Source organism: Gossypium arboreum, chromosome 10, assembly GCF_025698485.1.
Source record: "Gossypium arboreum isolate Shixiya-1 chromosome 10, ASM2569848v2, whole genome shotgun sequence".
Classification (NCBI taxonomy): Eukaryota; Viridiplantae; Streptophyta; class Magnoliopsida; order Malvales; family Malvaceae; genus Gossypium; species Gossypium arboreum.
The window spans coordinates 130642517-130662467 of record NC_069079.1 but is presented as its reverse complement, the minus strand read 5'-3'; the positions used below and the strand labels follow the sequence as shown (position 1 = coordinate 130662467).

Below are 19951 nucleotides of genomic sequence, written 5' to 3'. Positions count from 1 at the left end.
AGCTAGTTACATATTAAACAAGATATAGCTGCTGTACTGGTTGAGCTTCAAAGCTTCCCTGCTGTTGCATTGCAGGCCAAAGTTCAACAGATAGTCTATTCTATAACAAAAATCAAATATTAGATTATGACAAATATTCTAATAAATAACAATTTGATTTGAATGTAATGGTTTAATTTGAATATGGACAAATATTCTAATAATCTAATTATTAAACAGGTATACTCGAATCATGTATAAAGCTAGTTTTCCCCAAAGTGTTGTCATTGTGGGGCTCCATAATTGTGAGCCTGCTGACAATTTCCTCCATATAATCCAACCTTTATTTGAAATCTCTCCCTCTATCATTTTCTGTACAAGAAATTAATTTTTTTTTTAATACATACATTGAAAAACGTCAAATGTATAACGTCAATGTTGGAAAACTTAGGCCATTGAAATCGTAGCCACATGACTTTCAAAGTTGGAAAACTTGAACCAATTGACAAGTGATAGAATAGGATGATACCAAAGTTCAAAATCTACTTATATTGCATGCTAGTTGTTGTTGATGAACAAAGCACTCTCGAAAACAAATCAATCTCATCTCAGGGCGATGGGGATATCAAAAAAGCATTTAGAAGTTATTATTCTTCTCTCATGCTTCAACTTGCAGGGTCCTAACTTGCTTGGTTTAGCAACAGCAACCACTGTAATTAGAGGAAATGACACTGATCAACAAGCTTTACTCCATTTCAAAGCGAAGATAAGTGGTGATCGACTTAAGGTTATGGAGTCTTGGAATAGCTCTATTCACTTCTGTCAATGGCATGGTATTACATGCGGCCGCAAGCATCAGAGAGTCACCAAGTTGGAACTACAAGTCCTCGAACTCTCGGGATCTTTATCACCATATATTGGAAATTTGAGCTTTCTCAAGGAGTTGAATCTTGCAACCAACAACTTCTACGATCATATTCCTCAAGAAGTTGGACATCTAAGAAGACTGGAAAGGTTAGAACTGATCAATAACTCTTTTAGTGGTGAAATTCCTTCCAATTTATCTGCTTGCTCTAAGCTTACATATATCCGCATGAGAGGCAATCAACTAAGAGGAGAAATACCTGGTTCGTTTGGTCTCTTGTCAAAGCTGAAATTCTTGAGTTTTGTCAACAACAGTTTAAGAGGGAGCATCCCGCCTGCCTTGGGGAACTTGTCATCCCTGGAGGAACTTTATTTGACATATAATGCTTTCAGTGGGGTTCTACCTGAAGCTCTTGGACGACTGACAAATCTAACACATTTCTCGGCAGATGAAAATTCAATATCCGGTATTATTCCGACGGCAATGTTCAATCTATCCAATATTATAGTCTTCTCCATAGGGGGGAACAAGATTCAAGGTACTCTTCATTCTGACTTAGCAATCACTATGCCACATGTTGGGGCCTTTTCCTTATGGGGAAACCAAATCTATGGAAAGATTCCTATTTCAATATCCAATGCCTCAAATCTGTATCAACTTCAACTTGATGAGAACAGACTTAGTGGGAACGTGCCTTCCTTAGAAAAGCTAGAAAACCTGTTCGTACTCAACCTATACACCAACCACTTGGGACATGGGATAGAAGGTGACTTGGACTTCGTTTGCACTTTAGTCAATAATACCAAATTAGGAATTCTATCTATACAAAATAATAATTTTGGAGGGGTATTTCCCAAATGCATTAGGAATTTTTCTAGAACCTTTTCAGTATTAGGAATAGAACATAACAACATATTGGGAAGAATACCGGATGGGATTGGAAATCTCAACAATTTGGAGGTGCTACGGGCATCACAAAATCAATTATCAGGCCCCATTCCCTTTGATATTGGGAGGCTTAAGAAGCTAAAGAAATTTTACATTGATAGTAATTTTCTCTCTGGAACAATTCCCCATTCTATTGGAAATTTAACATTGTTAATCGAACTAGCTTTAGATGTTAACAAACTTAAGGGAAACATTCCATCTAGTCTAGGTGATTGCCAAAATTTGGTTAGGATGACTCTTTCTCATAACAATCTTAGTGGATCAATACCCCCTCAAGTACTTGCACTTTCATCCTTGTCCATTTTACTAAACTTATCATCAAATTATTTGACTGGTGAACTTCCCGCCGAAGTAGAGAAATTGAAAAATCTGGGTGAATTGGATGTTTCAAAAAATAGGTTATCTGGTTTGCTTCCAAACAACCTTGGTAGCTGTGTAAGCCTAGAGGAGTTGTTTTTGGATGGCAATTTGTTTGAAGGGCCCATTCCTTCATCTTTGAGTTCATTGAGAGGTCTTGCGGCACTAGATGTATCCGAAAATAATCTTTCAGGTAAGGTTCCTGAATTTCTTGCAAGTTTTGGGGCATTAAAGTATTTAAATCTCTCATTCAATGATTTTGAAGGAGTGATACCAAGTGAAGGAGTCTTCAAGAATTCTAGTGCTACATTTGTTGAAGGGAACAATAAGCTTTGTGGAGGCATCACTGAGTTACACTTGTCAAGATGTAACTCGGAAAAATCATCAAACACTTCTCTTCGTTTAAAATTTGTTATTGTTGCTGTAATTTTAGGAGTGACTTTGATCTTCCTTTTTCTCCTTATCATGTTGCTTCGAAAGAAGAAAGAGCAGCAGGCAACAACAACTTGTGCAGAAAATTCACTTCTAAGGTTATCATACCAAAGCATCCTAAGGGCTACTAACGGATTCTCTACGCAGAATTTGGTTGGTTTGGGAGGTTTTGGTTCCGTGTACAGAGGAATTCTTGAAGAGACTGGAGAAGTTATTGCGGTAAAGGTGCTTAATCTTCTAAACCATGGAGCTTCGAGGAGTTTCTTAGCTGAATGTGAGGTCTTGAAGAACATTCGACATCGGAATCTTGTCAAGCTTTTAACTGCCATTTCAGGTGTCGATTATCAAGGCAATGATTTTAAAGCCTTGGTTTATGAGTTCATGGTAAATGGAAGTTTGGAGGACTGGCTGCATCCACCTGCTGGAACCAATGAACCAAAGACAATAAGAAACCTGAACCTCTTCCAAAGACTTAATATGGCCATAGATGTTGCTCATGCACTAGAGTATCTGCACCATCATTGCGAAATATTGATCATTCATTGTGACCTCAAGCCAAGCAATATTCTACTTGATGAGGAAATGGTTGCCCATATAAGTGACTTCGGCTTAGCAAAAATCCTTTCTGCAGACAAGCTTAACTATTCTGCTAGTCAATCAAGCTCCCTTGGATTAAGAGGAACTGTTGGTTATGCTCCACCTGGTAAGTTTATTTTATTCATTTCTTCCATCATTTTTCATATATTTAGAAAGCTTTCCTCTAAAATTATTTCTACATGTAGAATATGGTATGGGAAGCGAATTGTCAACAAAAGGTGATGTGTATAGCTATGGCATCCTCTTGCTTGAGATGTTTACAGGGAAAAGGCCGACTGATGAAATATTCGAAGAGGGTTTAAGTCTTCACAACTTTGTTAAGACAACTTTACCCGAACGAATGACTGAGATTATAGATCCCATTCTTCTTCAAGAGAAAGTCAGACAAGGAACAAAAAAAGACATTATTCTTAGTGGAAACATCATAGAAAATGACAGGTGTCTTCAATGTATGAATTCAATTCTTGAAATAGGACTCACTTGTTCTACTGAATTACCAAGTGAGCGGGTTGACATGTGTGATGTTGTTACCGAGCTTTGTTCCATTAGAGATCAGATTTATCTGACTCAATTAGGAGGTCTTTGTTAACAGATCACTTTATCAGTTCATCACATAAGCCGCATTCCACTAGTTTTGATATAATTGTTGTGCTTAGATTTATCAATTCATTGAGCCATACACATCAATGTACATGAGTCTAATCCAAAGGGAGAAAAGGGCAGGCAAAAGAATATATATTGAATCCAATCTCTTTACCGAATGATATATGAACCCTCCAAGTATTTAATGCATCAAAACCTACGACCTAAAATACTATTTGATTGGGATCAAAAGGAACACATATAAGCTTTTCATCTGAGATAATTTACAGTTTACAACATTGTTACATATCATCAGGCTTTATATCCCATCTTTTCTTGTGCACCATGAAACTTTTAAGAAAGTTTTCCATTTCTTCAGCTATTGGTCCTGGTGTTAGCTCCACGATATCTTCTTCATCGTCACTGCAAATCCAGCCATTGTAAGGCCTGCGCTTTGTGGTCAAGCTATCACCTTGCAGTGGTGGTGAGTTGTGACAATGAAGTGGAGTAGAGTGGTTGTTACCACAAGGATATGTAACATCTCTTTTGCTACAGCCTTCGGCTTCAACTGGTAGGAGAGAGTTACCTGATCACAATGAATGACTAAATGAATTTATGCTATTAAAATTTACAAGTTAAAAGGTGCTAGTTGGATTGGGTCGAAAATATGACCCAAACCCGTAAATTTCAATGGGAATAAATTGAAAGGGAAAGCTGGTTACCGGATTCATTTGTCGGTTTCGGTATACACAAAGTTTTATTCAACTCTGATGCACCGTCAAAGCCATTGCTGGCTTGGGATTCAGTGTTAAGTGGACTCACATCAGAGCATATAGGTAAAACAGCAGTTCTACTTGAGGTCTCAGCAACTGGTTCCTTAGGATCACTTGTTCCTTCTCCGGTTACCTTGAAAAACGAATATCAAAAAAACAATCAACAATTAACTAAAGACATGTTCATTATAACCGAATGCTGAAATCAATTGTCAATAAAAGAAAACAGAGCAATCCAGAAAGCAACACACAAGCAAATTCATGAGGTACAGATTGGATAAAATAAATCATTAAGAGCATCAAAAGGTATTCGCTATCACAAATAGTTAAAGGCTGCTATGAGATAGTATGTCAACTTCCAACTTTGCTTTATGAACCTTATCAAGCAACAATCTTCAACGATGATCAGTCACATAAAACAAATAACCCAACTAGAGATAAAGTTCATGGAAGTTTAATACAGAACACAATACCCCCAACAATCGGTTGATAACATTCAGCATTTTCAGAACCCTTGTACTAGAAAGGACCAGTTTGCTCTTTGATCTAATATACATAAATTAATTTGCTCACTTTTCGAGTAAATGGGGCAAAATGATAACGGACTCTAGTACAAATACCTCCATAATATTTTTACCCAATAACAACCTCAGCATATCTACACAAGATAAGTTAAACATATAACTTTGATTCTATGTTTCGTTGTAGCCTAATGTATTTGAAGCTTCTGATCATGTAACAAATACACACACACACACACATATATATATATATATATATACATGTATGTATATCACCACTACAGATTAATGAAAGTTAATTGTTACATTTTTCAAATCAACTTCATTAGGAGTGGAAGATGAACTGCAAGGTTAACAATTTGGATCTTCACTAACAAGACCAGAAAGCAATAAATGACGGGGAAAACAACAACATTACAATATAAGACCAAACATGAAACTCCTAAAAAATATAAAAATATATACAATTTTTATAAGAAAGCAAAAACAAATATAGCTTCTACCTTTTCAAGTATGGCTTCAAGTAAAACCTTGTAAGCAGAATCTTCAATGAATGGCCACCCATCTTCCCCATAAACCTGAAACAAAAACAATCTCAGATTTTCCTTATGGCTTTTTCTTTAAAACCCCAAAAAGAAAAACAGAAACTAAAAACTTTTTAAGAACTCACATTTAGCAAATCCTTTATGGTTGTTTGAACAACGTCTACAGGAAACCCATATGGCTTCATTGCATCAATGGCAGCATCCTTTCTCGTATTAGATTTCTGCAACATCCAAAAAAAAGTACAAATTTTTCATTAAAAGTGAACGATAGGAACAAACTTAAGAGAAATCAAAGGAAAAACAGGAAAGAAATTGCCTTTTTCGGACGTCTTCTTGGAGGCATTTTTTCGCACTGCTTCGCAAAAAAAAACAATGGAAAAGGGTTCTTAGCAAGCGACCATGGCACTGAAAAAAATGGGATTTTTTTTTCTTTTTTGGAGTGGGAACTGGAAGGATATGGGAATTAGGAGAAAAAGTGGAGTTGAAGACGATGAGACTTGGTCATTGTTATATGTCTTCACTCTGCTTACGTTACTTTATTTTTGTACTTGTAGACATACAAGCAGGGGCAGAGTAGAGTTGTGCATGGGCTGGGCCGGGCTGGGTTTGAGCTGCGTCCATAAAAAATTTTGACCCGTTTTTAAGGCCCGGTCCGAGAAAAAAATGATAGGCTCAAGCCCGGCCCGACCATATCAAAAAATTTTTTTGCTTTTTTATTAAATAAAAATTTTAAAATATAATAAATCAAACACATTTAAAACATAAAACAAATATTAAAACAAAAAATAAAATATAAGACTAAAATAATTCTTAAAATAATACATAAATTAAAAATATAATAAAAAGTAATTATATTAAAATTAAAAATTAAAACAAATTAGAACTAAATTAAGAACTAAATTATATTAATAACAAAAATTTTACAATATCAAAATAACATTAAAAACAACAAAAAAGAAAAGTAAAAAAACTAAAGTTACTTAAAATTTAAAATAAAAAATTTTAATATTTCGGGCCAAAAAAATCTTGCCCGAGGCCCGGCCCATTTTCAAAACGGGCCTCGTTTTTTGCCCAAGCCCATTTTTCGGGCCTATATTTTTACCCAAACCCTCCCATTTTTCGGGCGGGAATGCACACCTCTAGTCGCAGGGCACGGAACAATTATAAGACAATCTATAAAAATAGTTGTTTTTGTTAATCTCATATTATATTTTAGTCATTTATATTAGAAATGTTACGTTTTAGTCACTTACGTTATCATTTTGTTAAAGTGGTCACTTTACCATTAAGCTCCGTTACTCCCTAATTCCGGTCCTACATAGTAGCCCAAATGGGTTTTAAATGCATTTTAGTCATTTTTGTTTGCCTCATATTATATTTTAGTTACTTATGTTTGAAATGTTACGTTTTAGTCATTTATGTTATCGTTTTGTTATAAAGTGGTCACTATACCAATAAACTCCATTACTCCCTAATTGCGGTCCTACATGGCAGTCCAAATAGGTTTTAAATGTCAATTTAGATGTCCTATGTGGCAATCCAAAATAAATTTATTTAATAAAAAACTTATTTTCATCCCAACAACTAGACATCTAAGTTGGCATTTAAAATCCATTTGAATTGCCATGTAGGACTTCCATTAGGGAGGTAACGGAGCTTAACGGTAAAGTGACAATTTTGTAATAAAACGATAATGTAAGCGACTAAAATGTAATATTTCAAACATAAGTGACTAAAATATAATATAAGACAAACAAAAGTGACTATTTTATAGTTTATCCTAAAATTTATAAAATTTTAAATGAGTGATCGTTAAATTGTACTTTGACCCTTAAAATAATAATTTTTTATTTAATACTTTAAAAAATATAAAGATATAAACTATTAAAATGATGAAATTGTATTTTTACTATTGTAAAATATACAATTTAATTAATTTTGATCCCTAACAAAATTTTCTGATTTTGCCTCAAGTATGGGATTAGTCCAAAGTGTAGGTTGCACCACAAGTTTAATAAGGTTAAAATATTTTAGAGTTGTCTACTTTTTAGATTTAAAATTTTAAGTTTAACTATTAAAAGTGAAAGTATTTGTGAGGTCTATCTATTATAACAACTTGATCAAATTAGTTTCTCTACTATTAAATGGATCAATTTAGTCCTTGTACTATTAAAAAGAATTAAATAATGTCAAATTGAAATAAGTTAACATTTATTATTTAAAAATATTATTTTGTGCATAGGAGAAATAATATTTTAAAAATTTTATAGTTCAATATAAGAAATCTATTATTTAGAATTGAACAGAGCAAGCGAAAAGAAAAAATTTCAAGACATTTTTATACAATAAATGTTAATTCTATTAAAATTTGGACTTACTTTAATTCTTTTTAATAGTATAGTGATTAAATAGATCCATTTAATAATAGAGGGACTAATTTGATCTAGCCCTATAATACAAGGACCTCTCAGGTACTTTAACAACTATTAAAATTTCTAGAGATATTTTTTTGGTTTACAACTTGACCCAAAAATTTAGAGAAATTACGAAATTACCCCACTGATAATTTATGATTATTTTTGTGAAAATTTTTCTGATTCGAGGTGAGCCCACACTCGGCAAACGTGAGCTTGAGATAGCGGAGAAGACTACTTGGTCGAAGCGTTCATCTTAGATGAATTGAAAACGTACAATTTTGATTAACTGTTTATTACTTTAAATATCATAACTAATATTTTGTTTTGGAAAAATTTTTAAAACTCTAGTTTTTTCTAAATTTATTTTCCGCTGCATTTTCAAACCCGTTTTTTCCAACAAAAGTAAGGTGTTACATTTGTAGAATCATTAGGAGTGGAAGATGAATTGTAAGGTTAATAATTTGGATATTCACAAACAAGACCAGGAGTGAAAGCGAAAACAAATACAAGCTTCTACCTTTTAAGCATGGCTTCGAGTAAAACCTTGTAAGTAGAATCTAAAGATTTTCATTTTAACTTGATTTCTAAATTTCAAAACTTTTTAATTATATCTATAATTATAAATCATCGATGACATATCAATCAAGTATTTCTATTATTAAAATCGTTAATTTAACCATTAAATTATACTTAAAATTTTATATGACATAATTTAAAATGTAATTTGAAGTGGATGTAAATAAAGCAAGGAAGCATGCAAGTGGTTGTAAAGAGCTGGGAAATGTCATACATGCATTGAAGTGGGAGAAGATGAACGAATGGAGGAATGGCAGATTTCAAAAATCTGTATAATTTTAATTTTAGTGATTAAATTGAAAAATTATAGGATTCAAAATTTTAGGACTGAAATGTAAATACTATAAATTTGAATTACAAGACTAATATGTAAAAATTACAGAAATTAAAGTATATGGTCTATTTTGTAAAAGAATATGAAATTTTGCATAAGAGATGGATGATAATAGTGACATATATGTTCTAGATATGTTAAGATTAGATAATTTGATTTAACATGTGAATTGATTTAATAATTGTTTTACTTCATAATTTGATTTAGCATGTAAATTGATTTAATAATTGTTTTACTTTAAAAGAAAGGATTGGTAATTAATTAGCTAAAGTTAAAATAAGTATAGTTAAAAGAATTTAATTAAAAGATAATTGGTGAAATTGATATAAGAAATTTAAAAAAGATTATGAAGCTTAATGCTTTTAAAGGTAATTACACTAGAGCCGATTGAGTATTAATTCGATTGGCATGGGCATTATTGTCAATATAGGAGGATTTAGGGTCGAGTGCACTGAAGCACTTTATCCTCCTATTTATGGGTTGGGGTAAGGCTATAAATAGTTCTAGGTATTGTGTTGAAAAGAGCATATATGATCAGAAATTATAATGAGATTTAAAAAAAGTAACTTAATACTAAATTTCGTAGGTGTTGTTCACTCTGTCTTTGGTTTTTCTACAGCAGGTGGAGTTATTCGTGACGGGAAGGGAAACTGGATATTGGGCTATAATCGTTTCTTAGGAAGTGTTCAGTTGCGATTGCTGAGTTTTGAGGCTTATTGGATGGTTTACTTCTACTCTAGAAACAAGGATATGATGAGGCCATCATTCAGTCAGATAATCTAGAGAATGTCATATCTATTAATGACAATTCACCTGTAGGACCTAAAAGCATGCTAATAAGGCGAATTCAACAAATCCTAGCCTTTGAAAGGAAATGGTCCTTGCGTTATGTTCCTAGAGAGACTAATTGGATAACAGATGCTTTAGCAAAAATGGATCTATCAAATGATGAAGTATTGCACATATTTGAGGAACCCCTGATGGAGATTAATGAATTTTTAAAAAAGCCTTTTCTTCTAATAACTCAATTATAGCAATCATTTGTTTTATTTATAAAAAAAAAGTAACTACACTAGAACTGTTTAAGGGTTTGGTTATCCGTCCAACCCTGATGGTCTATCCAAAATTTAGTAAGGTTTGGGTAAAAATATTAGGACCAAAAAAGGTTAAGTTACCTAAATTTAGAATTCTAATCAATGAAAAGAATATATTGAATTATTAAATTAAAATCAATAATATGGGCTAACCTAAAATAGGATTGGTTAGCTATTTATAAATATGGGCAGGCTTGAACAAAATTTTAAGTTCATGTTTCTGGTCAAGCTTTGATAAGCATAAAATGTATTAACACCATGCTTAAGCCCGATCTAACTCATGAACACCTCTAAACTATATCGAAGGTTGCTAAATTATTAGTAAGTTTAGGTTTTGATTACTCAACTTCAAGAAATTACAAAATAGTTATTGAACTATTTGAAAGTTATCATTTAAGTCACTCAAATATTAGGGCAGGCTCTGGGGGCTATTTTGAAGTGTAGCCGCCCAGAGTCCAAGGATAAAAGAGGCCCAAAAAATTATTTATTCAACTTAATGTGGGAAAAAAATTTCAAACTAAAATAAATTAATTGAATGCATCCTCTTATTTTGATTTCTCGGACCAAGAGATCCATGAATCGAGATCCTAATACATATAGATACTAATGGTCCAACGGAAGCAAGAATTTTCAGGAGCATTTGGAACATTTCGTTTTTTAGCAGAAGAGTTGTTTTCAAGTAGTGTTCAATCGATTACGTATTAATCAACATTCGATTAATTGGTCTAAGGTTATCGACAAAAAAGATTTGTCTAAGTCTCTTCGTTTCTTTTTGTCCAAGTTGCTTCTCTTTTTGTCTAACCCACTTCTTTTTTCCTTTGTGAGTTTCGAGAATATCCCCGTTCATAGGTCTGAGATCTACATCTATGAATTGAAAGGTCCGAATGATCAAGGTTTTCAATTCTCAATCATAAATACTTCATCTTCAACTCTTTGGCTTCTCCAATCCTCCTCTAATCCCCAAATTCCAACTCCTACCATTTAAAAAAGAATTTCAATTTTCCCCCAAAAAATCAATCGTTACTTGCATTCAACCTTCTTTATTTTCCCTTAACCATGGTAACGAGAGAAATTTTCTACAAATTAAATAGGGCCAAATTTGATTTGAGTAATACATCATTCATCAATCATTAGCATCAATCAATTGAAGTTATTAATTTTTACTTTATATTCGAGAGATTGAGAACCTCCCATCTACGGTCTATCGGATCTACCATTGTTGCGAGTATAATTCTCCCCCCTTCCTCTTCTTTCTTTAATCTTTTCATTCTTAATTTGATGATATTTTTGGATTTTAACTAATAAAGTCATTAAGTATCCTTATATTTAACTTCTCCCCCTAATTCCTTTTTTTATGACAATATATTACTACATATCCTTCTTTCTTTATGACTTTATGCGATTAAAATTTTAATTGTTTTTGTTAATTATTTAATTTTAATTTTTAGTTGCATCTTCCTCACAAATAATTGATGTTTGTGTTATCATTAATGATTTTTCATCTCAGAATACTGGTAGAACCCTTTTTTTTAATGATATTTTATGTTTTTGTGGTTGATGTTATAGGAGTAGATTGAATGAAAATTATTTTTTTTTAAATTTTATTAGAAAAACATATTATTCCCTTAATGTTATAAAATATATTATTTATAATTTTTTTAAAAGAGCCCGATTTATTATTTCGCCTAAGACCCTAAAAATGTCAAGAACGGGCCTTCGCCTTCAATGGCTTTGCTATGTCTGACCACCCATTTGATCAAGATGGAACAGAGAGTTTGTTTTCTTCTGTATATACAAAACATAAACATAAAGTCAATGACTTAAAAAATGGGAAATTTTGGGTTCTTGCTGTTGTCTAGTAATTGTTACTCTCTTTTTTATTTTATGTACTAGAAATGGAAAGCAGCATCTTTGAGGAAAATTGTTTAAAAAACTTTATGTTGTTAGCCCTCATGATTTTCATATTTTATACATGCATGTTTAATAGGTAAAATGTGTTTGAGACTAAACGCATGATCTACCTATCAATAGATAAAATGTGTTTGAGACTAAATGCATGATCAACCTATCAATTCATTTATCAACTTTATAAAGTAAACAAAAAAAATTGGAAAGAAAGAATGAAATTGTCCTTTCTTTAGGAATGCCAACGCAATGTCTGAGATGATGTTTCATCTTCCAATCCCTTTAAATATGCCATTAGTACCCCAAGTCTATTTCAGTTTTAGATCTTCTTTGGCATTTTGGTCATGGCTAGAATTTTTCTTCAATAGCTTAGCCTAGTTGCGATCATTTGGCTTCAATCCATAAATGGAACTAACTCAAATTTCCCAGTATATTCATCCCAACCAAGCATTTCCTTTTCATTTCACAAATTCAACTCAATAACCTTGCATTTGTGCCTCCGATGCCGAAGCTGTTTGGGTGGCTTTCAGGCAACGCTGCCAATTACTTGCCCATGTGGTTGGTCCTTATCCTCGGTTCATCTCTCGGGTTGATCGGTTATAGATTGAAATGTCTCTTCTTCATATGTCGTGTCTCCAACTTATCATATGGTGCCATTTTCTTTCCCGCTATGCTTACGGGTAATAGCATTTGTTGGATCAACACCGTTTGCTACCTTGTTATTATTAGAAACTTTCCCTCGCCATAGGATTGACAGGTAGCTACCAGGGATTGAGTGCAAAAATCTATACAGATGTTGTGGATGTTGTCTATCATTGTTCAGACGTGGAGAGAACCAGAGCCTATCTTTTCCTTGGTTGTCTTACCCCTCACTGTTAGTGTCATAGTCGCACCAGTAGTTAGAGTTATTGATGCTGTGAAGACAAAGAAGGCGAAAGTTTCATTCATATTGATTCTTATCATAACAACAGTTACAGAAGCTTTTACTATCATGGGCAGTATGGGATTAGCATCAAGCTTGTTATCACCATTTACTGGTGCAGTAGGAATGGGCAGTATGGCCGATTATGGTGTCATATGTGGCACCATATGGCACCAGGTTATTGAGTACAATATCTCTTCCTCATATGGCGCCTATTAGGACGAGATGAACCAAGGATAAGGACTAACCATATGGGTAAGTAATTGGCAGCGCTGCCTGAAAGCAACCCAAATAGCTTACTGTTAGAGGCAAAAGTAAGGTTATTGAGCTGAATTACGAAATGGAAAGGAGATGTTTGAGTTAGATGAATAAGCTGAGAAATTTGAGTTAGTTCCATTTATGGATTGAAACCAAATGATGGCAACTAGGCTAAGACATTGAAGAAAAGTTGGAGGCATGACCAAAGCCAAATGCGAAAGGAGATGTAAAACCGAAATAGACTTGGGGTACTAATGGCATATTTAAAGGTATTGGGAGAGAGATGGAATTCTAGTTTCAATTCAGTTAAAGTATATATTATGCGCCTTGGCGTAGGATCTAGTCACAGGTCTAGACGAGAAAGAATTTTTACTTCGACCTATGGTTACTCAAAAGATAAATTCGTCCTTGACTGAAACCCCTTCCCAAACTAACGTTTGTGATAAAAATAAACTGCTTACTTTATTTCATATTGGCAACCTTTTTATAGGCTGTTAATTACAAAGGGAAAGTCCTAATAGAATTCCTAATTTAAAGTTTATAAGGAAATAAAAAAACCTAGTAAAACTAAAACTACTAAAGAAATTAAATAAATGTAAAACTCTAATTCCTATTCCTTCTTTGATATTGTTTTCCAATGAAAACATCCATATTATTACTCTTCCTCTTTAAGTTGAGCTTGTCCTCAAGCTCAAATTCAGGATAAGCTGTTCAAAAACTATCAATTGGTTCCCAAGTGGCATCTTCTTGATGACATCCTGCCAATTGCACTAATAGTTCCCGTCGACCTCGATTAAGCCTGGTATTAATAATAGCTTGTATAGTAGGCAAGGCCTTGCTATCATATACTAAGGGCAAGTCTCCTACCGCATCTGGTTGAGGTCCCTTGTATTCTTTGAAGAAAGAAACATGGAATACATCATGTATTCTACTACCTGTAAGTAAGTCAAGCTGATAGGCCACTGTTCCTATTTTGTTCAAAACCTTAAAAGGACCAAAATATTTTGGCAACAACTTGTGATGCTTCTGTTTAGTTATCGTTAATTGTCGATATTATTGAAACCGTAACCAAACCCAACCCCAGACTTTAAAATTCAACTCACTGTGCCCCAAACTATAAGTGTTCTTCATTCGTTGCTGAGCTTGTAAGAGTCTATCCATAAGTGTTCTTCATTCGTTGCTGAGCTTGTAAGAGTCTATCTCGAGCATTTTGTAAAAGTGCATCTATCTTGTAGAGCCTTATCCACAACTTCAATCCTTGTAGAACTAGCTGAATAGGAGAGAAGTTGAGGTGGATCCCTACCATATACTAATTGGAAAGGGGTGGCCTTTAGAGCATTGTGATTTGAGGTGTTGTAGCAATACTTAGCCCATGGAACCCAATCGACCCACTGTCGTGGAAGATCATTAGAGAGGCATCGTAGGTACATTTCTATTGTTCGGTTAACTACCTCTGTCTGACCATCAGATTGGGGATGGTATGCTAAAGAAAAAGCGAGCGTAGAGCCACTTTGACGAAATAATTCCTTCCAAAATAGGCTGAGGAAAACTTTATCACAATCTGAAACTATAGATTCCAGCAAGCCATAAAGTCGGAATACCTCTGCAAAGAAGACAGTAGCAACAGATATAATAATAAACGGATGGGACAACGGTAAAAAATAGGCGTACTTCGATAGTCTGTCCACAACCACCATAAGTACCGATTTCCATTTTACTTTGGGTAGACCCTTCATGAAATCCATAGAGATATCAGCCCAAACATGTTGTGGTATTGGAAGAGGTTGAAGTAAACCTATATGCTGTAAATTTTGCCATTTGTGGCATTGGCACACTAAACAATGTTGCACAAATTCTGAGGTTGCAAGCTTCATTACCTTCCAAAAGAATTTTGACGAAGACGATGTAATGTTTTCAATCCCCCTTCATATGCCTTAGCATGTATAGAGGAAATAATAATGGGAATAATTGGTAAGGTAGGTAAAAGGTACAACCTTCCTTTGAAGAAAATCAACCCATCTTGTGCGACCCAATCGGACCCCAATTCTCCTTGTAGAATTCTTTGCTGGAGTTGTGATAATTCTAGGAAAGCTTCTATTCCTTGTCTAATGGCTTTAAGAATTTCAACTTGAGGGAATGAAACAGTTATGAGGTGTGGTAAGTCATCTTCTTTTCTAGATAAAGTATTTGCAGCTCTATTCAACTTTCCTGCTTTATACTCCACTCGAAAATCAAACCCCATTAGCTTGCTAATCCAATACTGTTGTGGGGATGTCGTAAGTCGTTGGTCTAACAAGTACTTAAGACTGAAGTGATCAGTATAGATGAGGAAGTGCCTTCCCCAAAGATAGGGTCGCCAATGAGTCACTGCCTTTGCCAAACCAATTAATTCACATTCATAGGCAGCCAACTTAAGGTGTCGATTTGCAATCTTGCAACTGAAAAAGGCAATAGGGTGTCTGTAATATCCTAAATTAGGGCTTAATCGGAATAGTGGTTTCGTGACCACATATTCGAGATAGAAATAATTATTTTACAATGATTTTGATGTTTATGATATGATTGCATGATTGTGTGAAAATTTCGTGATGAAATTCTATGCCTAAAGTGCTTAAATTGAAAGTAGGGACTAAATCGAATAAGTTGCGAACTTGCATTCTAGAAGTTTTAGTATGAAATTGTTTTGGAATATTAATGAGGAGGTCTTAAATAGCAATTTTACCAATTTTAAGTTCATGGACAAAATTAGGACATGGAAGGAATTTTGGAAAGTTTAGTAGTAAGGGTATTTTGGTCATTTAGTTATTAAAATGAATTAAAAACAAAATTAAAAGCCAATTTTGTCCATCTTCTTCATTAGGCCGAAATTTCAAGGGTTCTCCATAGATAGGGTTTGTTTCAAGCTTCCAAGCTCCATAGTAAGTGATTCCAAGCCCGCTTTTAATGATTTTACGTTTTGAGATCCCTAACTCGATAAAGCTTATGTTAGCAATAATTTAACCTACGGTTTATATTTGGAAAAATACCCATAGGTGAAATTTGTGTATTTTGATGTTTTATGATAGAATATGAAGTTTTAAATTATGTTAGACAACTTGTACTACTCGATTTTAAGCAAAAACGAGTAAAGGGCTTAATCGGTAAAAATACCTAATAGTCACAAGTACATGTTAGAGTGAGAATTTGATGTTGCCATAGAAGAGAAAAGTGATCAGCATGTTGTAAAACATAAGAATAAGGAATAAAGTTTAATCCCGAGCCTAGGGGCAAAAATGTAAATATGCAAAAGTTTAGGGGTAAAATTGTAATTTTGCCAAAATTTGAGTTAAGGATTAATTTGATAATGTGAGTATTAAATAAGCTAAATGTGTTATTTTAGATCAAGAAAGACGTGGAATCGACCTCAATCGAGGAAAAGAAAAGATTGTGGACTAAATTGCAAAATCTTTGTATTTTGGTACCAAGGTAAGTTCATATGTAAATGTTGGTAACATAGTTATTATTTTAAATGTTTTAATGTTTTTAAATGATATGATAATTATTATGAAATATTATACTTGTGATAATTGTTTGATAATATGTCAAATTATGTGATATACTTGGAAAATGTGAAATACTACCGAGTATCGGTATCGGCATTCCGTAGAAGATGGTTGAGACACATGATTGGGAAAAAGGTCCCGTTGAACCTCAGGAATGGATTAGGATACAAGTGACATGTCACTAGGATGGTTGAGCATCCGAACTCGTTGAGTTGAGTCCGAGTTCACTTATGGATGCGAATGTCCGAACTCGTTGAGTTGAGTCCGAGTTCGTGAGATGTAACTAGGCATCCGAACTCGTTGAGTTGAGTCCGAGTTCACTTATGGATGCGAATGCCCGAGCTCGTTGAGTTGAGTCCGAGTTCGCTTATGGGCGAGTTACATGATTGCTTGATTGAATATGTGGCACTTATGTGCAAGTTATCCATGTATCCGAATTATATTCCGATGTGTTCAACGGGTAAAGTTCTACTCAAATGGAGGAAAATTTCGAGATGTAAAGAGACGTATTGGTAAGTGATATGAAATGGATATTTTGGACAGGTATGTATTTAACCCTCGGGTTGAGTATTGATACAACCACGATAAGGTAATAAGATGATGAAGAATGATTAAAATGTGATATGTGTTTTAGTGATGTATGCTAATGTTGACCGGTATAACTGTTTGTTATGTTACTTATTATTTGCATATGAACTTACTAAGCATTTATGCTTACTCCCTCCTTCTTACTCATTGTAGTTTTGGACAAGCCAGCTCAGGAGTCGGGATAGGTCGAAGGCTCAGTCACACTATCCAGAAGATTTTTGGTAAATGGCTTGTAAATTTAAGTATGGCATGTATAGCAATATACCCATTTTGTGTAAATGATCTTATGGTATGGTTGTGAAATGGTTGAGGAAATGCTTGATAATGATAAATTATGAAAATGGTTAGTTTAGATTATGTTTGATGTTAAGGAAAACTATTAAGATACTTAGTGCATAAAACTCATAAAAGGATGAAATTTACCATAAACAGAATACCGCAGCAATACTAACGCGAGTTTGAAAATTTACTAAAAATCATAGAAATTGAATTTGGTGGTGAAATACATATCAAATTGAAGCTTATTATGTCTAGTTTCACATGAAACAAATGAAACAAGTAAAGGAAGTATATGTTAGAAGATATTTTAATTTTAGTGAAACAGAGTCATAGCAGTTTCTGAATCCCCTGTTCCTACTTTAGAAATTCACCATAAATTGTAAAGATATAATTAGGTGGTGTATTTTATATCCTCAGAATCCTTATTGAGTCTAGTTTTAGTATAAACAAACTTCACAGTCATATGAATTTTGTACAGAGAGAAATGTGGTTCGTAGTAAACAGAGGTCAGACCAGTCGAGTCTTGAAACAGGGGTAACTTTAACTAATAAACTGTACTAATTGGCCCAACCAAAAATTCTAGAAAAAAATTAGTAGATAGTTTTATGAGTCTAGATTCAGGGAAAATTTATGGATCTTAATTTCAAGTTTTGTAACTCGAGATATGATTTTTATTGTGACTGTGACGCAAGTAGCTTAAAAGCTGTGAATGTAGAAACAAATAATTCAAAGTTCTAAAAATGTTAAACTAAGCTTAGTAACACCTCATACTCGACTCCGGCGACGGTCTCGGGTGTGGGGGCGTTACATTTAGTGGTATCAGAGCAGGTTTAGTCGGTTCTCGGACTACGTGTTGTATGTACGGATTTTGCTATACATGCCATATGTATGAATTGTGATAGTGTGACGACTTCTGACCTTTTTAAATGAATTTTTTTTATATAGTAAATGGATCCCGATCCAGCTGTGGCAGATGAAGTACAGAGTAATGCGCCAGCTCCGGCTGATGGAGCAGCGATGAAAACCCACCCCTCATTGTTGGTCGGGGAGGAGGAAAGGGATCGGAAGCCTTTCTCCAAATGATGAGTGCATGGTACACTGAGTTTGTTCGTACGAACCCAAATGTACGACCTCCCCCACCTCCCCCAATTCCTCAACCTATGCCTCCAATGCCTCAAGGAGTGGATATGATAAAATTTCACAGAACCCCCGTTGATAGAATTCGTAAACAAGGGGCTGAAGAATTTAGAGCAAATATTGATGATGATGCAGAGAAAGCAGAGTTCTGGCTTGAAAATTCTATCCGGGTATTTGATGAATTATCTTGTACACCTGAAGAATGTTTGAAATGTGCTACATCTTTGTTGAGAGATTCAGCCTATAATTGGTGGAAGACTTTGATTTCGGTGGTACCGAAAGAGAGGGTAACCTGGGAATTCTTTCAAGAAGAGTTTGGAAGAAATATATTAGTGAAAGATTTATTGATCGAAATGTAAAGAGTTTCTTGAGTGAAGCAAGGTAATATGACGATCTCGAATATGAAAGAGAGTTTGTTCGATTAAGTAAGTATGCGGGAATATGTTCCTCTGAAGCCAAGATGTGCCGACGATTTGAAGACGGGCTTAACGAAGACATTAAGGTATTTGTTGGGATCCTTGAACTAAAAGAAATGGTGGTACTTGTCGATCGAGCTTGCAAGGTGAAGAATTATGAAGGAAAAGAAAAGGTAGAATCAAACACGAAATTGGAAGAAAAGACCAATGAGTAATGCACCCTCACAAAGAACCGGAAAGTCAAGAAATATGAATCCTCGTTCCCAAGTTTCATTTGGGCAATCATATGGAAATTTTAAGAAGCGAAATGTGGGTCCTAAATCTCGGACTACTCACTGCGGCTAGTGTGGGAAATACGAGATTTGTTAAACCCGAGTGCCGTGTGTGGTAGAAATCATTTTGGTCCGTGCAGAGCAAATGAATGTTTTCGATGTGGTTCTCCGGATCATTTTATTAGAAGCGCCTGAGAGAGTGAGAAAGAAAAATTTCAGAATGTAAAAGCTAGTGGTGCGGACTCGAGGGAAGGTATCCAGAAAAGTTGGAAGTGAAACAAGCGGTAAGAATGTAGCTGAGGATGCACGGTTAGACTGAAGGAAGGGCTCGGCTAGAACTTATGCTATTAAAGCGCGTGAAGATGCTTCCTCACCTGATGTGATTACCGGTACATTTTCTCTCTATAATGTTAATGTTATTGCTTTGATTGATCCGGTTCTACTCATTCATATGTGTGCATGAAATTGGTGTCTAGTATGAATATACCTGTTGAGAATACAGAATTTATGATTAGAGTGTCGAATCCGTTAGGCAAATGTGTATTGTTGATAAAGTATGTAAGAAATGTCCTTTAATGATTCGGGATCATTACTTTCCTACCGACTTGATGT

At 34.4% G+C, this 19951-nt stretch overlaps 2 protein-coding genes and 1 long non-coding RNA gene across 3 annotated transcripts; 2 read left to right on the top strand and 1 right to left on the bottom strand.

Annotated features, from left to right (window-relative positions):
- Window positions 1-489: 489 nt before the first annotated feature.
- On the top strand, window positions 490-4263 carry LOC108487731 (probable LRR receptor-like serine/threonine-protein kinase At3g47570). Its single transcript, XM_017792099.2, has 2 exons — window positions 490-3284; window positions 3364-4263. Exons 1-2 carry the CDS (start codon window positions 551-553, stop codon window positions 3765-3767), a joined length of 3138 nt encoding a protein of 1045 aa, XP_017647588.2. The 5' UTR covers window positions 490-550; the 3' UTR covers window positions 3768-4263.
- On the bottom strand, window positions 3811-6143 carry LOC108487678 (uncharacterized). Its single transcript, XM_017792051.2, has 5 exons — window positions 5916-6143; window positions 5725-5820; window positions 5558-5632; window positions 4483-4666; window positions 3811-4346 (listed from the first exon to the last, which is right to left on the bottom strand). The coding sequence occupies exons 1-5, from the start codon at window positions 5940-5942 to the stop codon at window positions 4063-4065; spliced, it is 666 nt and encodes a 221-aa protein (XP_017647540.1). The 5' UTR covers window positions 5943-6143; the 3' UTR covers window positions 3811-4062.
- A 10330-nt stretch (window positions 6144-16473) lies between these two features.
- LOC128281587 (uncharacterized) lies at window positions 16474-17567 on the top strand. The gene is made up of 2 exons (XR_008271829.1): window positions 16474-16570; window positions 17389-17567. It is a non-coding gene; the product is annotated as an uncharacterized LOC128281587 (long non-coding RNA).
- The last annotated feature ends 2384 nt before the right edge of the window (window positions 17568-19951 follow it).